Genomic DNA, 23,400 nt, shown 5'->3' on the forward strand with positions numbered 1-23,400 from the left:
TCCAGGCAAGTTAGCTATGCAATTCATTTTGCTTATTTTTGAAAATTATTTTAAAATACTTGCTAGCAATTTTTAAACTATTTTTTTTATGCAAACTATTTTTAATTAAATAGCCCTTTTAGGATATGCACAGATCTCCACCCGCTTTATGTCCCTTTAATTCAATTATGGATACATTTCTGAAATGTAATAGCCAATAGACATGTTCATTCTGAGGTTTTGTTCACCTCCGAATGCGGCGGCTCTTTGTGCCACACGGCTATTTTCGTTGCCGCATTTATTCTTGTTTAACATTAACACACTAAAATCTGGATTTGCACAGTTTTTCGGTTTCAATTTCAATAGAAAATTATAGCTGCAAACAGCAATAGAGGTGGCTGAATTAATTTAAATAACCCTTGCTAAATTAAAAAAAAAAAAAAACAACAACAAAAAAAAAAACGACCACTTGAGCAATGGGTCACATGAGTTACTGTAATGTGTACTATATGTAATGAGTTAATTGTGATGAACAAATATTTGGGCCAAGCATTCCTTGGCAAGAAATAATAAGTCAAGTGTATAAAGCATCTAGATGGTACCCACAGCTATCCCACAGGTACATTTTAGCCTTACAGATTTCATTAAATGGATACTGAACCCATTTTTTTTTCCCCTTTCACGATTCAGAGCGAGCATGCAATTTTAAGAAACTTTCTAATTTACTATTATAATTTTTTCTTTGTATCTTTATTTGAAAAGGCAGGAATGTAAGCTTAGGAACCAGCCCATTGTTGGTTTAGGACCCTGGGTAGCACTTGCTGATTGGTGGGTACATTTAGCCACCAATCAGCAAGCGCTACCCAGGTGCTGAACCAAAGATGTGCTGGCTTGTAAGCTTATACATTACTTGCTCTTTCAACTAAAGATACCAAGAGAATTAAGAAAATTTGATAATGGTAGTAAATTAGAAAGTTGCTTAAAATTGCATGCTCTATCTGAATCATGAAAGAAAAAAAATTGGGTTCAGTACCCCTTTAATGAGGTACAGCTCATCCCTAAAACGGGACATTCTAGAGCAAACTTTAATAGTTTGGAATAAAAAAAAAAATGGATGTTAAAAGTAAAATTAAGTTGAAAGAACATTTCCATTAGTTCTGCAAAAAAAAAAAAAAAAAACATTTAACAATAACATTGAGTTAAATGCATAGATTCATTGTTAGCAAAAGAGAGTTACACCCCATCATTGTGTTGATATCACATTATCATGCATGGGAAGAGCCAAAAGAGGTCTATGGGGCACTGCTATAGATGCACGCACGGGAGCTTGTAGGCGTTAAACCGTTTGTGCATCTGCATTTCACTCTCTTGCGTCCCTCAGATTGCTGATATTCTGAATTTTCCATCCTTTGTTTCTTTCCATATTAGGACCGAGTGTACTTAGCTAGGTAGCACATGCAATCACCTTTATCTTTTTACCTATGGCTTATACCTACCCACCCTAAGGCTTGAGGGATACCATGCTGCCCTCCATCATATTTATCAGGAAATACAATGAGAGAATATACTAAGGGAAAACTGTACCACAAGATTTATGAGCAATTCTGATTTTTATTATTACTGTAACGTGTACCAACTGTCTTCACAGAGGAAGACGGAAATTATGAGTTCTTAGTGTATTTAATCTCTGGCATGATAGTGGTCAGTTAATATACGTGTCATGCAGCGTACACCAGTGGGTACAAATACTTCACTAAAACAATATTAAAAAAAAAAAAAAAAAAGAAGATTAATATAACTGAAAAAATATAAATAAAATAGAAAATCCAATAAACTAGAGTGTAAAATATGTTAATATTATGGCACTAGTTTTAAAAAGGGAGTCATAAACACCTATTTATAGTAAAACAACCAAAATAACAAAGCAATGTATTTTATTTACAATTACAGCTTATGGGGTAGTAAAGAAAATGTAAGAATACAGTATGTTTAAAAAAAAATCCAAAGACCTTTAGAATGCACTATATACTTTTCATGTGTCATTAATTAAAGTTTTAATCTAGGCTTGTGATCTCCTCATGACTGTCTTAAAACTGTATAGCATATTGTGCACCACAGGCAGCACTTGTAACAATGAGAAGCACCATGCAAAAACATCACATACAAGCCTGGTGTGTCTGTGTGTACTTCTTCTTTCCATAAACTATTCCAATATATTTGGAGAGGTGCGATTTTAAAATTACCAAGAAATACAATCATTTTTATAAATTTCTAATTTAGCACATTAGATTTAGTGCTATTGCTTGCATATATGAAAGTAGTTAGTCCACTTTAGAGCAGTAATGCAGTACTAGGAGCAAGCTGAACATATCTGGTCAGGCAACGACAACCACCAATAAGCAGCTAGCCCCAGTAATAAACTGCCGCTGAGCATATATTAGGTATGCTTTTCAACAAAAGGCACAGACTTTCAAAGAAGCAAAATACTGTATATGCATTCAAATTGAAAGTAAATAAAAAGGGAAGTTATTTCACATGAAGGCACGATGTATGTTCCATTAACAATTTCATATTAATTTTATTATATAATTTATGGGGTTTTTTTTTATACATATTAAATCTTAATTTAAAATTAAAAATAAACATTTTAATATTCTTCTTTACAGGTACATGGCATTTTGTTTTTTGTTCTATCTACAATAGAATGATTCACAAAGTATTACAGAGCTTTGCTTGAATGATACTCTGATGAATATACCAGTTTTAAAGGGACATTAAAATGCAGATAGAAAATACTCTCGGCTAGATTTAGAGTTTGGCGTTAGCCGTCAAAAGCAGCGTTAAGGGGTCCTATTGCTGCTTTTGGCCGTCCGCTGGTATTTAGAGTCAGGCAGGAAAGGGTCTAACGCTCACTTCCCTACCGCAATTCCAGGCTACCGCAGATCCCCTTACGCCAATTGCGTATCCTATCTTTTCAATGGGATCTGCCCAACGCTGGTATTTGGAGTCTTGGGAGAAGTGAGCGGTAGACCCTCTACCGACAAGACTCATAACGCCAAAAAAAGTCAGTAGTTAAGAGCTTTATGGGCTAACGCCGGAATATAAAGCTCTTAACAACTGTGCTCTAAAGTACACTAACACCCATAAACTACCTATGTACCCCTAAACCGAGGCCCCCCCACATCGCCGCCACTATAATAAAAAAATGTAACCCCTAATCTGCCGACCGGATGTTGAGCCATAGTTGAAATAACACATACCATTCTTAACAAGAAAAAAACATGCAATTACTAGAAATAGTTAAAGCAAAATAAAAGAGCACAAAATGTCCCATGGATTGTTGTTAGAGTTACCCTTGGCAATTGTAATATATAGAAGGGTCCTCTACAAGTCATTTCAGCCTCTTGCCATGTTCACTGCTTAGGACCAAAGGATAGCCTCCAGAAAACCCCCATGTAAACTAGTCCCAGGAGAATATAACTAGGGCATAATAGTGCTGAAGCATTATCATGTATGTATATAGAGGGTACCTTAGAGGCTGCGACTGAGTGAGTACAGGAATGGTGAATTAAGACCTCACTAAGAGCAAAGGGTATTATATACAGAGGGAATAGCGGTAAACATTTAACATACCCATCGTGGTACAATGTGTGAAGCAGTGAATACGTCATAGGTATCTAAACTTTTGACCAGGGGATCGAAGCCCCACTCTAACAGCAAACAGTTACCCCTGAAATAATAAATCAGATGCTAAACATACAATCCATAGGCAAAGAATGTTCAGTCCTTTAATTATGGTGATATTCTCCAGAAGTTCCCACACATGAGGAAAAACAAGAATGACAATGTTCCCGTTCAGCTTCAACAAGCGTGTGCAGGCACCTATATTGAATCACCCTTGCTGTAGTCTCGAGGAGCAGTCCGGTGCGGACCGCCAGGGTCCCAACTCAGGGTCAGCCGGGCTATATTAGAATGGGCATCTGGTGGGAGAGGTGTTTGCAGAATCAGCGCCACTCTTAGGCGCGTGGACTCGTTGGTCTGGGCAGAATCGCCCGTTGAGGATCCCTTAGGGATATATATGACAAAGATCTGTAGCGAAACAGGAGTTGACCACATTTCACTTGCCTCCGCCTCAGCTATGGGGTATATGACTGGTGTCTGCAGAGGTAAAGTATTTCGGCTCTCATCTCCCGGCGAGATCACACGTGGGTCCCAGTTCAGGATGTTCCGAGGCAGCGGTAAAGTTGAGGCAAGCCCTGTGGTTCCAGCCTCTTCAACTAGGAGTAGAGCAGCGAGGGTCTCCATACTATTCTCCAAGCGCTCTGCTAGTTGCACAGTCCCCACAGCCACCTCTCTGACAATAGGGCTGGAGGGAGGCGGTGTGCGCCGGGGCCCCAGAACGCCACCACCTCCCCCTTCTACAGCGACAAGCTCTGGATGGAGTGGCTGCAGGACCGAGCCACTGCTGCAATCTGCCAATGAATTATGTAGTGCGTCCGCCAAGGCAGCGTGGTGGTCATCCAGTAAGATGCGCAGCTCCTCCAAAAAATAGCTGGATATCTCCATAATAGATATATAGTGGTAGTCTTTAGGCAGGCAGATGATACGCGATAAGTCTTATACTTTCTTGCATTTGACACTTTGTGCCACTTAACGACAAGGCCTTGGTGTGCCTCGCCGGGGGGTGTTGTAAAAAGGCCTCAACCTTCTATGCTGCTCCGGGCGCTCAAAACTGCAAATATCTTGTTGATGTTAGGCTCTTAAGATGCAGGTTCTTAAACGGTTTGAAGATCTGTGTGGGTAGCCAATATTCGAGCTGTTTAGAGGGATATTTCAAATAAAAATAGGTAAAATGCAGGAGCAGTGTGGAAATATGCAGCCTATCATGGCCGCCACCCGGAAGTTCCCCCCTATATTATATTTATTAACCCCTAATCTGCCCCCCCAACGTCGCCGCTACCTAACTACACTTATTAACCCCTAATCTGCCGACCGGACCTCGCCGCCACTATAATAAATGTATTAACCCCTAAACCGCTGCACTCCCGCCTCGCAAACACTAGAATAAATAGTATTAACCCCTAATCTTCCCTCCCTAACATCGCCGCTACCTACAATTATTAACCCTTAATCTCCCGCTCGCACCGTCGCCGCTACTATAATAAAGTTATTAACCCCTAAACATAACTAACCCTAACCCCCCTCTAACATAAATATAATTTATATTAAACAAAATAATATTCCTAAAATTAACTAAATTATTCCTATTTAAAACTAAATACTTACCTATAAAATAAACCCTAATATAGCTACAATATAATTAATAATTACATTGTAGCTATTTTAGGATTTATATTTATTTTACATGCAACTTCGTATTTATTTTAACTAGGTACAAAAGCTATTAAATAGTTAATAACTATTTAATAGCTACCTAGTTAAAATAAATACAAAATTACATGTAAAATAAATCCTAACCTAAGTTACAATTAAACCTAACACTACCATTAAATTAATTAAATAAATTACCTACAATTAAATACAATTAAATAAACTATTCTATAATTCAAAAAAACAAACACTAAATTACAAAAAATAAAAAAGAATTACAAGCAGTTTAAACTAATTACACCTAATCTAAGCCCCCTAATAAAATAAAAAAGCCCCCAAAATAAAAAATTCCCTACCCTATTCTAAAATAGAAAAGTAATCAGCTCTTTTACCAGCCCTTAAAAGGGCTTTTTGCGGGGCCTTGCCCCAAAGTAATCAGCTCTTTTGCCTGAAAATAAAAATACAATACCCCCCCACATTACAACCCACATACCCTTACTCTAACCCACCCAAACCCCCCTTTAAAAAAAACCTATCACTAACCCCCTGAAGATCTCCCTACCTTGAGTCGTCTTCACCCAGCCGAGCCGAATTCTTCATCCAAGCGGAGCAAGAAGATGTCCTCCATCCGGTAGAAGTCTTGATCCAAGCGGCAAAGAAGAGGTCCTCCATCCGGGCAAAGTCTTGATCCAAGCGGCAAAGAAGAGGTCTTCCATCCGGGCAAAGTCTTGATCCAAGCGGCATCTTCTTTCTTCCGGATCCATCTTCATCCCGCCGACGCGGAACATCCTTCTTCCCCGACGGACTAACGACGAATGAAGGTTCCTTTAAGGGACATCATCCAAGATGGCGTCACTTCAATTCCGATTGGCTGATAGAATTCCGATCAGCCAATAGAATGCGAGTTCAATACGATTGGCTGATTGGATCAGCCAATCGGATTTAACTTCAATCTGATTGGCTGATTGCATCAGCCAATCAGATTTTTTCTACCTTAATTCCGATTGGCTGATAGAATTCCATCAGCCAATCGGAATTGAAGGGACGCCATCTTGGATGATGTCCCTTAAAGGAACCTTCATTCGTCGTTAGTCCATCGGGGAAGAAGGATGTTCCGCGTCGGCGGGATGAAGATGGATCCGGAAGAAAGAAGATGCCGCTTGGAAGAAGACATCGCCCGGATGGAAGACCTCTTCTTTGCCGCTTGGATCAAGACTTCTACCGGATGGAGGACATCTTCTTGCTCCGCTTGGATGAAGACGACTCAAGGTAGGGAGATCTTCAGGGGGTTAGTGATAGGTTTTTTTAAGGGGGGTTTGGGTGGGTTAGAGTAGGGGTATGTGGGTGGTGGGTTGTAATGTTGGGGGGGGTATTGTATTTTTATTTTCAGGCAAAAGAGCTGATTACTTTGGGGCAAGGCCCCGCAAAAAGCTCTTTTAAGGGCTGGTAAAAGGGTTAGAGTTATGTTTAAAGGTTAATAACTTTATTATAGTAGCGGCGACGGTGCGGGCGGGAGATTAGGGGTTAATAATTGTAGGTAGGTGGCGGCGATGTTAGGGGCAGCAGATTAGGGGTTCATAGGGATAATGTAGGTTGCGGCGGTGTCCGGAGTGGAAGATTAGGGGTTAATAATAATAATAATAATAATAATAATAATAATAATAATAATAATAATAATATGCAGGGGTCAGCGATAGCGGGGGCAGCAGATAAGGGGTAAATAAGTGTAAGGTTAGGGGTTCTAGAGAAATCAAAATAGAGGGCGCCACATGGTGCAGAACAGATGGTAAATGATATGACAGACTAAGGAGCACAAAAGAATCCTACTCACGAGATGTAGAGCACAGATGTGCAAAAACAGCAGTCCGGAACCACTTGTCGTCCGGTGGACCAAATGGATATGATCACAGGGGCGAATCCTTGTCTCACCAGGGAGAGTCCAGGGATGCCTTAGGGCAGGAGTCAGTCAACAGATAGGAATCCAACAGTGGCCAGTCCCACACCTCAACTGACTAGAGAAGAGACTAGACCAGTTCCAAGAGAGTCAACGATTCAGAAGATCAAAAAGGTAGGCAGCAAGTGAGGAGATGAATAAATCTTTAAAATTTATTAAAATAGTAAAAACATAAGCAACGCGTTTCTCAGTGTAACACACTGTTTCATCAGGCTGTATAACAAACAAACTCACAGCTGCCATATTTAAACCCTAAACAACCAATCAGAGAGAGGAAAAAATTCCAGCCCCTTACCAGATAATACCATGTTCATAAGGGTGTGGGGGGGGGGAAATAATGTTGAATCAAAATTGGGTATAAAACATTTGAAAATATACACATAACATATAATATGTACATACATGCAATTAATAAACTGTGACCTTTCTCCAAAAAACAACTAGTCACCATTGAGATGTATAAAATGACAGAATTATTATTAGAAAAAATGACACCAAAACAAACTGCTAATGGTACATTCCAATAGTCAGTAAGAGAAAATAATAAAAACGTATCTATCCTATTAAAATAGGATTCATTAAAGATTCCATTTGATTATTGCTAATGTGAGATGAAAAATAGGGAAGCGGAAATAAATAATAATATAACTATATAACCATGTGTGATCGATAGTCAGTTGAGGTGTGGGACTGGCCACTGTTGGATTCCTATCTGTTGACTGACTCCTGTCCTAAGGCATCCCTGGACTCTCCCTGGTGAGACGAGGATTCGCCCCTGTGATCATATCCATTTGGTCCACCGGACGACAAGTGGTTCCGGACTGCTGTTTTTGCACATCTGTGCTCTACATCTCGTGAGTAGGATTCTTTTGTGCTCCTTAGTCTGTCATATCATTTACCATCTGATCTGCACCACGTGGCGCCCTCTATTTTGATTTCTCTAGATTCCCTATCCTTGTGTCGTGGCGTGACACTCTAGAGGAGCGGCCCTCCCGTTTGGAACAACATCTTTTCTGGGACTTTACATTACGAATATTAAGGACTTTGCTGTCACATGCCATCCCATTTCGGAAGACAGTTTGTATATTATAGATATTATTGTCCTATCTTTTTTTTAATCATTTTTTAGACACTTGCTTTTATTTTTTTACCTGTTACCGTTTGTTACTCCTAGGCGCCTCTTATAAGTACCTTAGTGATATTAGTTGTTACTAGAGTACTAGTTTGCCTAAGGTTAGGGGTGTTTAGACTCTGGGTTCATGTTAGGGTGTTAGGTGCAGACTTAGAAAGTGTTTCCCCATAGGAAACAATGGGGCTGCGTTAGGAGCTGAACGCTGATTTTTTCCAGGTGTTAGGTTGTTTTTTTTGCCAGTTCAGCCCCATTGTTTCCTATGGGGATATCGTGCACAAGCACGTTTTCCCAGCTTACCGCTACCGTAAGCAACGCTGGTATTGAGAGTTGAAGTGGAGCTAAGTTAGGCTCAACGCACCCTTTCTTGAGCCTAACGCAGCTCCTCAGACAACTCTAAACACCAGCGTTGTTGGAAGGGTGCGTTGGGAAAAAAAAGCAGCGTTAGCTACATGGGTCTTTACCGACAAAACTGTAAATCTAGCCGTCTGTTTGGTATATTAAAGAGGCAGTGCAATAATAAAATACTTAATGTGTATAACCCCCCACAAAAAGGTGTTAAACTCATGGATAAAGTTAGTTCCAGAGCAACAAACTACTGGGACTTAGCTGAGCACAATCACAAGATATGTATTGCCGCCAATCATTAGCAAGCTCCCTGTAGTTAACTGTTGCTCCGGAGTCTACCCCATCTGAACCATGAAAGTTTAATTTTGACTTTCATGCCCCTTTAAAGCTATTAACAGGCATATTTTTGGTTTTCAAGAAGTCAGTTCTGTTGAATCATAAAACACCAAAACAATATTTAAACGTTGCTCAAAGTGTATTCTGATTAAAGGGACAGTCAAATCCAAAATAAACTTTCACGATTCAAATAGGGAATGTAATTTTAAACAACTTTTCAATTTACTTTTATGCTTTGTTCTCATGGTATTCTTAGTTGAAAGCTAAACCTAGGTAGGCTCAAATGCAAAGGCCTCTTATCTGAACGCATTTTGACAGTTTTTTTACCACTAGAGAGCGTAAGTTTATGTGTGTCATATAGATAACATTGATCTCACGCACGTGAAGTTACCTAGGAGTCAGCACTGATTGGCTAAAATGAAAGGCTGTCAAAAGAACTGAAATAAGGTGGCAGTTTGCAGAGGCTTAGATACAAGGTAATTACAGAGGTAAACCTAGTATTATTACTGTTTTGGTTATGAAAAACTGGGGAATGGGTAAGAAAGGGATTATCTATCTTTTTAAACAACAAAAATTCTGGTGTTGACTGTCCCTCAAATTGGAATAGGTTTGTCTAACTGTCCACAAGTAAGGTCTAGGATATTTTAACATTCCATACAATGCAAATAAAAAGCTTGCAAAGTTTTATTTTGCATATTTATTAGAATGGCTTGGAATATAAAAAGCCCATTCACTTGCACCTCTGATAGAGGTCTAATAAATGAATGCGACAGACTGCAAATGCTGGGCATATTATTTATAAACAGTTCATACTTAAAGGGACACTGAACCCACATTTTTTTCCTTTCATGATCATGCAATTTTAAGCAACTTTCTAATTTACTCCTATTATCAATTTTTCCTCGTTCTCTTGCTATCTTTATTTGAAAAAGAAGGCATCAAAACTATTTTCTGGTTCAGAATACTGGACAGGACTTATGTATTAGTTAAATTAATCCAATTTAACTGACCAATCAGCAAGAACAACCCAGGTTGTTCACCAAAAATGGGCCGGCATCTAAACTTACATTCTTGCTTTTCAAATAAAGATACCAAGAGAATTTAGAAAATATGATAATTGGAGTAAATTAGAAAGTTGCAAGCTCGATCTGAATCACGAAAGAAAAAATGTGGGTTCAGTGTCCCTTTAAAGGGTCTTTACAGTTAAAAAACTACAAGGTGTCATTTGTTACAGCATTTCATTTTAGCACTAGCGACCCTGTAACTTTATGTATTTTAAACCTGCAAATGGGTTAAACACATAGTTAGTGTACCACCAGGAACACCACAGATAGTAGCTGGTGGCCCAAGTGGAAACTGCCAGTGAGCTAATCAGCAGAGGCAGTTTCCACTCAGGATCAGTGGCCCACTAGTAGTACTTTGGGGATTAAAACACGCTGAGTTTCAGGTTTACTAATGCTAAAATGACACGATCTGATGCAATTTTTCCACTATAATGATCCTTTAACATTCTAAGCTTCAAAATTGAACTTAATGTAATAAGTAGATGAAGTCATTATTATATACAGGTAGAAAACCCTTTATCCAAACTGCTTGGGCCAGCAAAAGGTTTGGTTTTGGAATATTTGCATCTGTAAAATGGGAGGAAATGGGTTTGGCGGAAAGGCAATACTTACAGCTTACACATGTAATCTAAAGGCAGTTTTATATCATTTTTTTTTTTTTTTTTTTTTCAAACAAGCTTTATTGAAGAATAAAAAAGTTACAATACAAATGAGCAAAGAAACACTCAGTTCAAGGTGTATAAGGACAAATAAAGTATATATAGTACAGGCGGTATTCAGGTGTGACTTATCATAAATCCATCATAGTCAAGTTCTCAGTGTCTCTTTGGAGTTTTTTTTTTTTTTTTTTTTTTTTTTTCAAGCTTGCGGGATTTTCTTCTGTTAATTCTTAACAAAACTTCTAACTTTAATAACATATAAACTTACAAACGTTGCTACACATTGTCTGAATCTGCAAGTGTTGTTTCAAATACTAATTTCTATGCATATTGTCTTTTAAGGTGGCTGGGCATGAGGGTATCCCTAGCTCAATGATTTCTGCGTTTGCCAGAAGTTTTGTGTTAATTCAGTTATTTCCAGATGTATTTCTTAGGGGTTTGGGATTGTTAAAAGCCATAAGAGATCAGATGCCTAGGAACTACTCTTTTTTTTTTTTTTTTGTAGCTATATGGATTGTGTCCAGATGCTTTGGAGTAGTATGTGTGGTGAAACAAAACCCCAGAGGTGTTAGTGGTGTTAGGTAAAAGCAGAGATAGATGGGGCAAGGGATGTTTAAATGCGACTTGGGGGAATGTAGTGACCTATAATTTCTTGATGTTTCGGTTGATTGACTTATATGTTGGTGTCCGTATGGGGTTGTTAACCGGGGGTGGTTGCTGTATCAGTGTGAATGTATGCTTCCCAGTATAGGGACATTGCACAATAGAAGTCCATTCTTTCTGTTTTGAGGTAGTGATACCTCTCTAGAGACAGGAGAAATGTGACGTTTTGGGACCAATCCTGTTTGGATGGGATCCTACTCTGTTTCCAGAGTCTTGGGATTAGTTGTTTTGCACTACTGAGCATGATGTATAATAGAGTGGCTTTATATTTGCATTTAATCTTTGGAGGATTGTTAAATAACAACGTTAAAGGGTCGAAAGGAATTGTCTGTGAAAGGATTTTCTGAATTTCCCCATGTATCTCCTGCCAATATGGCAGGATTATGGGGCACTCCCACCAAATGTGATATAGTGTTCCTGTCTGTTTGCAATTTCTCCAACAGAGGGGGTCGGAGTGTTGAAAAATTTTTGCTAATCTGCTTGGGTATAAGTACCATCTCCCTAGCAACTTCATGTTTGTCTCAGTGAATCCCATTGATGAGGGTGCCTTGCCCATCTGTTGGAAGATGGTGTTCCATGTACCTGGGGGTATCGTGGTATTCATCTCCGCCTCCCAGGTTTTTCGAATGCATGGTTGTTAAAATTTTATATGTCATGGATAGTGAACCTCTCGTTACTTGCGGTGAATGGCATAGTTGCTCGAAGGGGTTAAGGTTTCGAGTAAGGTTAGGCTTATCTTTGTGGTGTGCAGTTTTATATCATTTTTAATACTTTTGTTTACATAGTACAGTACTGTAATCAAAAAGTTAATATTTGTTGTTTTAAATAAATATTTGCATTTCAAAAAACAAAACAAAGACACAGTAGGAAAAGATTATGACTTACAGGCAGAAAAATAATTTTTTTGATAATTTTATTTTAAACAAAAATATTAATTAAAAAGTTTGGCTTTCAGAATAAGTTTGGATTTTGGAAATTGGGATTTGTACCTGTACCTGCATTCTTAATACTCTGAATTCTAGCTAGAGGCAGATACAATTAATATATAGCTTAATATATGCAACATGCTTAGTTACTATATATAATCTACATGTAAAGCAAAATACATAGTGACAAATGTTTACGGCAATGACGTGACAGCCCTGCTGGTGAGCCGCAACCTGACATGCCCCGCAGCTCTGCACATAAGGAATACCTGAAAGGCAAGTCAGAAACAGGCAGTACTGGACCTGGACACCACAGGTAAGTGATACCAGTCCACTGGAGAGAAAAAAAATTAAATATATATATATAAATATATATATATATATATATATATATATATATATATATATATATATATATATATATATATATATACACATACACACACACACACACAACTATGCCCTGGACACATCCGGCTAAAATTTACCGGGCTTTGAGGTCACTTGGGTTTAGAACAACCAGCTTAGTACATTAACCTACTACTGGGAAAACCCATAATGTGTATGTGTATATATATATATATAGCCAGTGGAAGTAATCTCTCCAGCCCAGAAACGTATATACTGAAATACATTTAGCAATCCCAGAGAACAACACAGAATATGAGGTTTCTTTTGATATAAAGGAAATCCACCTGTACACACCTATGAGTAAACTATTGTTGATGTGTAATGCATAGTGCCAGTCTCAATCTAGCTCCATATAATGACCTGCAATGCTTATCTGTGACCAATAGGATACAAGAAGAAAAAAAAACTCTCACACTAACCACTCACTTCTCTCTAGTGTAGCAGCACATGTTGCCAATGAACCAATAAAACAAAATAAATATTTCTGATCAGGGCTGTCACTCCAACTTTCTATGAATTTAAATAAAATATGGAGATGCATGTACAGCTCTTTACTCAGTAAACTGCTAAGAGAATGATATATGTGATTGTTACATTTTTAAGACAAAATAAAGCTTGAATTGAAATCATAAATAAATATAATCAACACCAAAGGCTGGTTATGTGTGTCCATAGCACTGCAGGGCAGAATATGAGGTTACAGTACATATAGCCACCTACCTTTCTAGGGAGGTACACCGATACCAAGAGGATCACAAAAAACGAGATCTTGAAGCTTATGATCATCTTGTAGTGCAGAGATATCCAGCCCCCGTCACAATGATCACTAACTAGTGTAGGTAAGTGCCAAGAGTTGCAGTCCTGTCTCTATAAGTTAGGGCACTGAGCTCTAGTCCTATAGCAAAGGTAGGGTTGCTTGGTGCTGTCGTTCTCTCCCAGTAAAGAATAAGTACAGTCCTATCCTACAGAGTACGTGATAACGAGCTGTCCCAGTATAAAGTGACTGCTGTCCGTGTGAGCAATAACCAGTGAAGTGCACGTCTATCCCAGTAAGTGAGTGCCAGAAATTATAGTGCTCCACCAATAGGCAGTAACCAGTATGGGGTGAATACAGGAAGCCGCTCCCTGTTGTAACTGCGATGACTGAACGCTGAGCCCAGCCAATAGAATGCCGGTGTAGCACCTCCTCTTCCCTTGCATCCCATCCACCGCCTCATCCCTACCAGCCAATCATGCCTTAGGGGCTGTTACCTCTACGTGTACAGCATCGCCCACTCTGGGTACATTGCATTGTGGGGTTTGTAGTCTTGGTGGTACGTTTAGCGAAACTGAGGAATCATGATAAAACGTAATAATACATCACATCAGCTGTGCTTGGTGATCTGTGTGGGTCAACGATTCGAATCCAGCCTTGAATGAAAATATTAAGGTCTTAAAAGGACAGTATACACCAATTTGTAATATAATGCATGTAATAGACACTACTATAAAGAAGAATATGCACACATACTCATCTAAAAATCCAGTATAAAATCTTTAAAACCTCCCAGTTTAGCACTGTAAATCCTGAGGCTCAGCCATAGCTCTGTAGATATTGCCAGACCAAAGCAGTTCATGTCATTTTAATAATCTACATATGAGCACTGAAAACTCAGGATTTATAATGGGAGTTTTGTTAGAACTTAAAGGGACTTTAAACACTTTGAGATGGTAATATAAAATGATAAATTATATATATAAAACAGCTCTGCAATATACTTTCATTATTTATTTTGTTCTCTTTGCCTGTAATTCCATTCTGAAATTGTGAGCTTTTCAGTTCCTGTTAGAAATGGAAGTGCGGAACTGTGTTAAATCCAGCACAACCATTGGCTGCACACTCTAGTGACCTATTTATAACTGTCTCTAATTGGCCACAGCAGAGAAGGTAACACAAGTTACAACATGGCAGCTCCCAGTGTTTTATACACACTAAAACTTTACACTTATTTTGTCACTTTTTAAACAACTAATGAAAATTTAAAAATACATCTACATGTTAGTCATGGACTAATATTTTCTTTGAATGTATCATTCTATCTAGCATGTATTTAGTGTTTAATGTCCCTTTAAAGTGAAGGTAAACCAAACTACTATGCAATACATCAATCAATATATGAACCCAAATAAATATGATGTTCATTCATCAATATTTCTAAAGTTCAATATTACCTTCTATATTTGACAAATTTTTCATCGAATCCGCTATCCTATAAACAGCCCGATATTTTTTTTTTTCTAAACAACGTAATAATGGGATGGTTACTTCTGCACATGCCTAAGTTTTAGTAGTTTATACCAGCAAAGCGAGCGCGTCCACCGTTAGCGCATGCGCATTACCCCAATCATTTGCCAGTCATAGGCCTAGATTTAGAGTTCGGCGGTAGCCGTCAAAACCAGCGTTAGAGGCTCCTAACGCGGGTTTTTTACGCACTCCGGTATTTAGAGTTTATTTACCGCGACTCAAAATACACCTAACGCTCAACTTTCTACCGCCACCTCAGACCCAGTAGTAAACATATACCGCACAAAAAAACATCCACGAATCACAAAACAAATATTACACAAAGTACACTTACACTCATACAAACACAACACTATCTTTATTTTTCGTATTTTTTATTTTTTCTTTAAAATACAAAGGATTAAAGTTGCGAGATCTCGGGTGTTTGAAAAAAATCCACACAAATCCATTTTCCCATTGACTTACATGGACATACGGGAAAAGACCCTCATATACCTACATCTAACGAATAACATTATCACAAACATACACTCATCGATGCATACAAACAATATACACCACATTACATACACAAAATATTTATTTATTACAAAAAGAACACGATTTAGTTACTTTTTCACACAAGCTCATGACGTCACTCACTTTACGAGGAAAACCAGTCTTAGAAAAAAAAATATAGAAATCTTTGGAGCCTCCATTGACTTCTATTGGGAAGACGTGCTCGTGCACGCGAAACCCTCATTTCCCTAACGCACGCAAATAGCGTAGACTGAAAAACTCCAAATACCAGCGCTAGAAAATACATGATTTCATGCGTTAGACCCAGCTATGATAAATAGATCAAGAAATGACTATTTCCCTATGGTGGACTTATGTTTTTTAATATTAAATATTCACCACACCATAAATATTTTTAACACTTTTAGATTACATCAACTACAAATCCCCATCACTAGTAACACATTATTATTTCAATAAAATTACATTTACAATTAAAATAAAATTCAATACACATTTCTGGATTCACAAACACTACACAATGGGAAACATCTCTCATTTACCTTTATTATTGCATTTCTGTTATTCAACTCATATGCTTGCAGCAACTGCATATCTACATAGGCTTAACACATGATCACTCATGGATGCACATACATTACTTTTAACATTCAATCATACATGTGCATTCAAATGATGGGGGAAAAACACATTACATTCTCTCGAGGAATCACAAAACACAACATATGGATTTTACTGTACTTTTAACATCATGATTCCATCACCAGAAACCATTAGGAATTACGTACAACAAGAACATCATTACACCAGATTACAGATGTCACTTTATGGGAAGGAACAACAATGCCAGACCGCTATATAGAAGTCAGCATATGTGGGACACAATCACAATATATACGTACATGTACATAACACGCATCACCCATCACGCAACCACAAAGCACACATTTAGATTTTATTCAGCACACAATAACAATGTAGCACAATACAACAACACAATGAGGATTTCACAACTACATAGGCAGGTTAATAATATCATGACGTCATTAGAAGATTCAACCATACACATCACAGATTCACCACTGTACCGCCCCTTTAGGAACTTTAACACTCAATACTACAATACAACATATACGTAAAACACACTTTTGAACAGCATTATTATGGAGATTTCAATGGGACAATTCAGAAATATTGTCAGATCGCACATCAATTATATATATAATACTACAGATGACAGCCGGAAGTTATTCAGTATTCGTGCAATTTTTATGGGACGCATACAATATCGTCAGATCGAAAATCACTTATATATATAATACTACAGATGACAGCCGGAAGTTATTCAGTATTAGTGCGATTTGAAAGGGACGCGTACAATATTCACATCTCGGCAATCACTTATATATACAATACTACAGATGACAGCCGGAAGTTATTCAGTATTAGTGCGATTTGAAAGGGACGCATACAATATTGACTGCTCGGAAATCACTTATATATACAATACTACAGATGACAGCCGGAAGTTCTTCAGTATTATTGCGATTTTACAGGGACGCATACAATATTGACATCTCAGCAATCACTTATATATACACAATACTACAGATGGCAGACGGGAAGTTATTCAGTATTAGTGCGATTTGAAAGGGACGCATACAATATTGACAGCTCGGCAATCACTTATATATACAATACTACAGATGGCAGACGGGAATTTCGGAATTATTATTGCGATTTGAAAGGGACGCGTACAATATTGACAGCTCGGCAATCACTTATATATACAATACTACAGATGGCAGACGGGAAGTTCGGAATTATTATTGCGATTTTAATGGGACGCATACAATATTGACATCTCGGCAATCACTTATATATACAATACTACAGATGGCAGACGGGAAGTTCGGAATTATTATTGCGATTTTAAAGGGACGCGTACAATATTGACAGCTCGGCAATCACTTATATATATAATACTACAGATGACAGACGGGAAGTTCTGAATTATTATTGCGATTTTAAAGGGACGCATACAATATTGACAGCTCTGAAATCACTTATATATACAATACTACAGATGTTACTTTATCATTTACAAACAATATTGCAGCAACATTGATCGATCACATTCGATGCACATTATACACAACTATGCACTTTCATTCATGTTAGCCTGGACGTGTGCTTGTTACTATAACATCGCGTTTAGGAAATATTGATTACGCATATGATCAAACATTACAAACATGCACTGTATGTGTGATATTTGACACTTTCACATTGAGAATCATTGTTTGAAACTAACATTTCAGCAAACAACAAATAAACGCCCACTGTGAAAGCATTCGCGCCGCTCACATACAAACAGGTGAATACAATCAGCAATCATTACAAACTCACTACCATTGGACTAATTGTACTATAAATCCCCCAAACAACATGGCCAATGCATCACTTGTGATCCACATCAGATCAAGTGCATACCTTGTTACGCTGTTTTGAAAGATGGATGACGATGACATGGTAGACGCTGCTGGTGGTGCTATTGGCGAACTAGCTGTTGGTCGAATCAGGCAGCCTCGGCGGCTCAGACCGAGACGAAGGGGTCGTCTGGTTCGAGGTCCTCGTGTCTACAGGGTGAGACCCACCTTGGAAAACATGAGTGACTTTGAGGTTTTTGATAAGTATCGGCTCGATCGCGAACAGCTCATTGGCCTTTACGATCTTCTTAAACCTCATTTGGAGCCACGTATACAAATAAGGACTGCTGTTCCCCCCATGAGTAAGATGCTAAGCTGTCTATACGTCCTGGCCTCCGGGAGTTTTCAATCCGGAGAACTGTACATGCATGGCCTGGCTCAAGGTACATTCTCTGGGGTGTTTGATAACTTTCTGAACGCCATGGTACGTATCAGTAAGCAATACATAGGATTCCCACAGAATGATGGTGATTGGAGGCGCCTGAAGCGGGAATTCTTTGATATTGCTCAATTGCCCAATGTCTTGGGAGCCATTGATTGTACCCACATTGCGCTGCGTGCTCCAATTGATGACTTGCCCTTCAGAAATCGCAAACATTTTCATAGCCTCAACGTGCAGTATGTTTGTGACGCACGGATGAGGATTATGCATGTGTATGCGAATTTTGGAGGTGCTTGTCATGATGCCCGCATCCTCTCTCTGTCGTCCCTGTGGAGACAGTTTGAGGAAAGACAAATGCCCCCTGGTTATCTCGTTGGTGAGTATTTGTGCACAACATGGTTAATTATTTTGACAATTGCCCCTGTATTTTTTAACTGTTAGCGTCATGTTCAGCTATAGGATTAAATTTAACCATTTGTTATTTACCGACGCTAATGTCTATTTTTATTGAAATGCAGATATGTAGCATGTCTTACCTTAAGTGTTCAGATAGAGAATGCAATGTAAACATGTAGTTAGCATTTTACACAAGGTTTGTTTTAGGAGAAATACGCATATGTAGCATGTCTTAGATGAAATGGCAAGATATTATCTCATGCAATTTAACCCTGTCATTGTCTTTTTCTGCTAATGTCTATTTTTATTGAAATGCAGATATGTAGCATGTCTTACCTTAAGTGTTCATATAGAGAATGCAATGTAAACATGTAGTTAGCATTTTACACAAGGTTTGGTTTAGGAGAAATACGCATATGTAGCATGTCTTAGATGAAATGGCAAGATATTATCTCATGCAATTTAACCCTGTCATTGTCTTTTTCTGCTAATGTCTAGTTTTATTGAAATGCAGATATGTAGCATGTCTTACCTTAAGTGTTCATATAGAGAATGCAATGTAAACATGTAGTTAGCATTTTACACAAGGTTTGGTTTAGGAGAAATACGCATATGTAGCATGTCTTAGATGAAATAGCAAGATATTATCTCATGCAATTTAACCCTGTCATTGTCTATTTCTGCTAATGTCTAGTTTTATTGAAATGCAGATATGTAGCATGTCTTACCTTAAGTGTTCAGATAGAGAATGCAATGTAAACATGTAGTTAGCATTTTACACAAGGTTTGGTTTAGGAGAAATACGCATATGTAGCATGTCTTAGATGAAATGGCTAGATACAGATTTATATATAATTTTTTTTATTTTTTTTATGTTTCTGACAACTTTTAATATGGATTATGGTTTTTAAAAAATATATTTATACAACAATATACTAGTTTAAGTATTCTGTTTGAATTATGTTCTGTTCTAAATTTATAGGTGATTCTGGGTACATGAGCCGGCCTTGGCTCATTACCCCCTTGCGTAGCCCAACTGATGTGTCTGAGGAGCGCTACAATAGGGCTCATAAGAGAACCAGGGCGGTGGTTGAAAGGATGTTCGGGCTCCTGAAGATGAGATTCAGGTGCCTGGACCGTTCTGGAGGAGCACTCCAGTACAACCCAAAGAAGGTGGCTAAGATCGTTGTAGCCTGTAGCGTCCTGCATAATATTGCACAGCGGGCTGGGATGCTGCAGGCCGTCCCGGTGGACAGAGACCTCCTCAGAGATGAGGAGGATGATCCTGTTCTAGAGGGGGAATTCCAGGACGAGGGACTTGATGTCAGAGCAGACGTCATCAACCGCCACTTTAGACGGTAAATAATAGAAGTTACACTGGAGTATTTTCAATAGATGTGAACTCTAGGGAAATGACAAGTAGAGAATTGTGCAAACATGTTAGTATTGATCAAATGTTATAATAATATTTATTTCTCATAATATAGGTGATGCTCTGGGCATTGGGTCCTATAGCGAGTCTTTGCCACCTGGTTTTTATAGAGGACATCAGATGGTAAGTAGAAATGTATGGACTGTTGCTGGCATGATTTGTACACAAATACATAATATGGCATACATTTTTAAAAATATAACTTTGTTTACACATTACTTATGTACATAATCAGAAAGGGATACTCTAGAATGACTATGGTTCAATGTCACACAGAGGTTTGTTCTGCTCAATATGACTCATCTTCACACTTGATAGAAAATAACACAGGTTCATACACAGGCTTAGTAAGCTAGTGATAGATATTTATTATGAAATGGGGGGTGGGAGAGGGGTACAGAACTGATTCACACACTTGTATGAAATCTTTATATATAATTTCTTACATTAGGGAGATGACTTAATATAAAGACTGAAAGGGAACAATTTGAAGCCTGACAGTGAAGATTTCCAAGACTGACAGTGGGGAAAAAGCCAAGATTGAAATTGAAGTATACCAATGGGATCATGTCTGGCATATTTAAATTCTGCTGACCTTGAAAACCATACAAAGACATGTTCACATGGTAAGTGCAAACTATTTGATAGAATAAGGCTGTGGAGACATCCTATTGGAGACACTTAGATGATTTTCTATTTTGTAGATGGTATTTCCCAGTCCTCTATTTAATGAACTGATGAATAAGACACCTATTGAAGATCAACTGTTTACCCCTGAATTGACATTCAAAGACCATGCATTGTCCAGGTTGGTGTACCAATGCATGCTAGTGAAGACTGTAGAATATTAGTAGCTTACATACATTAGTCATATTTAGTTCTTAATTAGATATTTAGGGATCACAATCAGACACTTAGATGATTTTCCTTTTTAGATGGTATTTCCCAGTCCTCTATTTAATGAACTGATGAATAAGACACCTATTGAAGATCAACTGTTTACCCCTGAATTGACATTCAAAGACCATGCATTGTCCAGGTTGGTGTACCAATGCATGCTAGTGAAGACTGTAGAATATTAGTAGCTTACATACATTAGTCATATTTAGTTCTTAATTAGATATTTAGGGATCACAATCAGACACTTAGATGATTTTCCTTTTTAGATGGTATTTCCCAGTCCTCTATTTAATGAACTGATGAATAAGACACCTATTGAAGATCAACTGTTTACCCCTGAATTGACATTCAAAGACCATGCATTGTCCAGGTTGGTGTACCAATGCATGCTAGTGAAGACTGTAGAATATTAGTAGCTTACATACATTAGTCATATTTAGTTCTTAATTAGATATTTAGGGATCACAATCAGACACTTAGATGATTTTCCTTTTTAGATGGTATTTCCCAGTCCTCTATTTAATGAACTGATGAATAAGACACCTATTGAAGATCAACTGTTTACCCCTGAATTGACATTCAAAGACCATGCATTGTCCAGGTTGGTGTACCAATGCATGCTAGTGAAGACTGTAGAATATTAGTAGCTTACATACATTAGTCATATTTAGTTCTTAATTAGATATTTAGGGATCACAATCAGACACTTAGATGATTTTACTTTTTTAGATGGTATTTCCCAGTCCTCTATTTAATGAACTGATGAATAAGACACCTATTGAAGATCAACTGTTTACCCCTGAATTGACTTTCAAAGACCATGCATTGTCCAGGTTGGTGTACCAATGCATGCTAGTGAAGACTGTAGAATATTAGTAGCTTACATACATTAGTCATATTTAGTTCTTAATTAGATATTTAGGGATCACAATCAGAAAAAGGAATACATATTATAGTTGATATAGAGGTATTTGAATGGACATGAAATATTACATTTATGTTCAGCATACATATATTGTTTACATGTGATATACATTATTATGTATAAATTTAATTTTTGAAATTTAAATATTATTTTTAATCAACAATATAATGGTGTATGTATTTCATTAATTTAAAATGAATGTAATGATTATCTTTAAAAAATGTTGATCAAAGTTAGAGCATAGACACCATATGATTTTAAATGTATTTTATGAATATTTTACAACGTGTGTATTAACTTTGTTCCATTTTTATTATTTGTCATTTCAGATTGGCATCTGATGACTTCATGGAATATTTAATTATTTTCTATTAAATATATATTTTTTTTTAGCAGATTCTAATATATATCAATATAATCTGTAAATAAATAAAACTTGGACTCCCATGACTGGTAGTTGGCTATTTGACAAGCACATGCATAAGAGAAAATAATGCATTAATAGTAGAAAATAAAATTCTTCAGAGAATATTAAAAGATATATTTTAACATTAATTGGGGAGTCATATTCTTCAATGCTTTTATATTGAAAAAGTATATATTAAAAATATTTAGGATATGTATTAATATTATGATTGTTTTAACATTTAATAAGGTGAAGTGGTTCAATTACATGAAAGTGACAGTGTTGTTGAATGTAAAAATAATTGTATAAGATCATGTATCTTCCTTAGGTATCTCAAAACATTATTAGAAAATATTTTACAATTATTACATTTATAAATGGTAGGTCATTTAACTTTATAATTTTTAATAATTAGTTATTGGATGCCAGGTTAATCTATGTAATTTTCTAGTGGAGTCATTTAACTATACTTAGTAATATTATGTATTTATTACAATCTTACCTCTTGGGTTAGACATCAAATATCTATATAGAATGTAATTTCCCCTTTAGTTTATTTTGTCAATGTTAAATCAAAATACAATATGTTTGGGTCCTTAAAGGGGTCATTCAAAATGTATATTTTGTATACATTGTTACAAATATCATACAAGAATTTAAACATATTTAGAATGTACTATAGAATTACATTCAGTCTTTAAATATACTTGTTAAAATAAAAATAAATGCACATATCTTAGTCAATGATATAAGGCATCTATATGCAAACAACAATCAGCATCAAAATAGCCTATGTAGAGATGTATTTAATCCACGAATATATATAATTACAATATAATGATTGAATAACAAAACATATTAAGTTGG

The 23,400-nt window shown here is 37.2% G+C and overlaps 1 protein-coding gene across 1 annotated transcript in view; it reads right to left on the reverse strand.

The window, feature by feature from the left end:
• NPC1 (NPC intracellular cholesterol transporter 1) overlaps positions 1-13,926 on the reverse strand; it is a 322,060-nt gene extending 308,134 nt beyond the window's left edge. Inside the window, exon 1 of the mRNA XM_053714975.1 lies at positions 13,521-13,926. Coding sequence (XP_053570950.1) covers positions 13,521-13,586 — 66 coding nt within the window. The 5' untranslated portion in view covers positions 13,587-13,926. The remainder of the gene's footprint in view (positions 1-13,520) is intronic.
• Positions 13,927-23,400: the final 9,474 nt, after the last annotated feature.

This window comes from Bombina bombina, chromosome 5 (genome assembly GCF_027579735.1).
Source record: "Bombina bombina isolate aBomBom1 chromosome 5, aBomBom1.pri, whole genome shotgun sequence".
Lineage (NCBI taxonomy): Eukaryota > Metazoa > Chordata > Amphibia > Anura > Bombinatoridae > Bombina > Bombina bombina.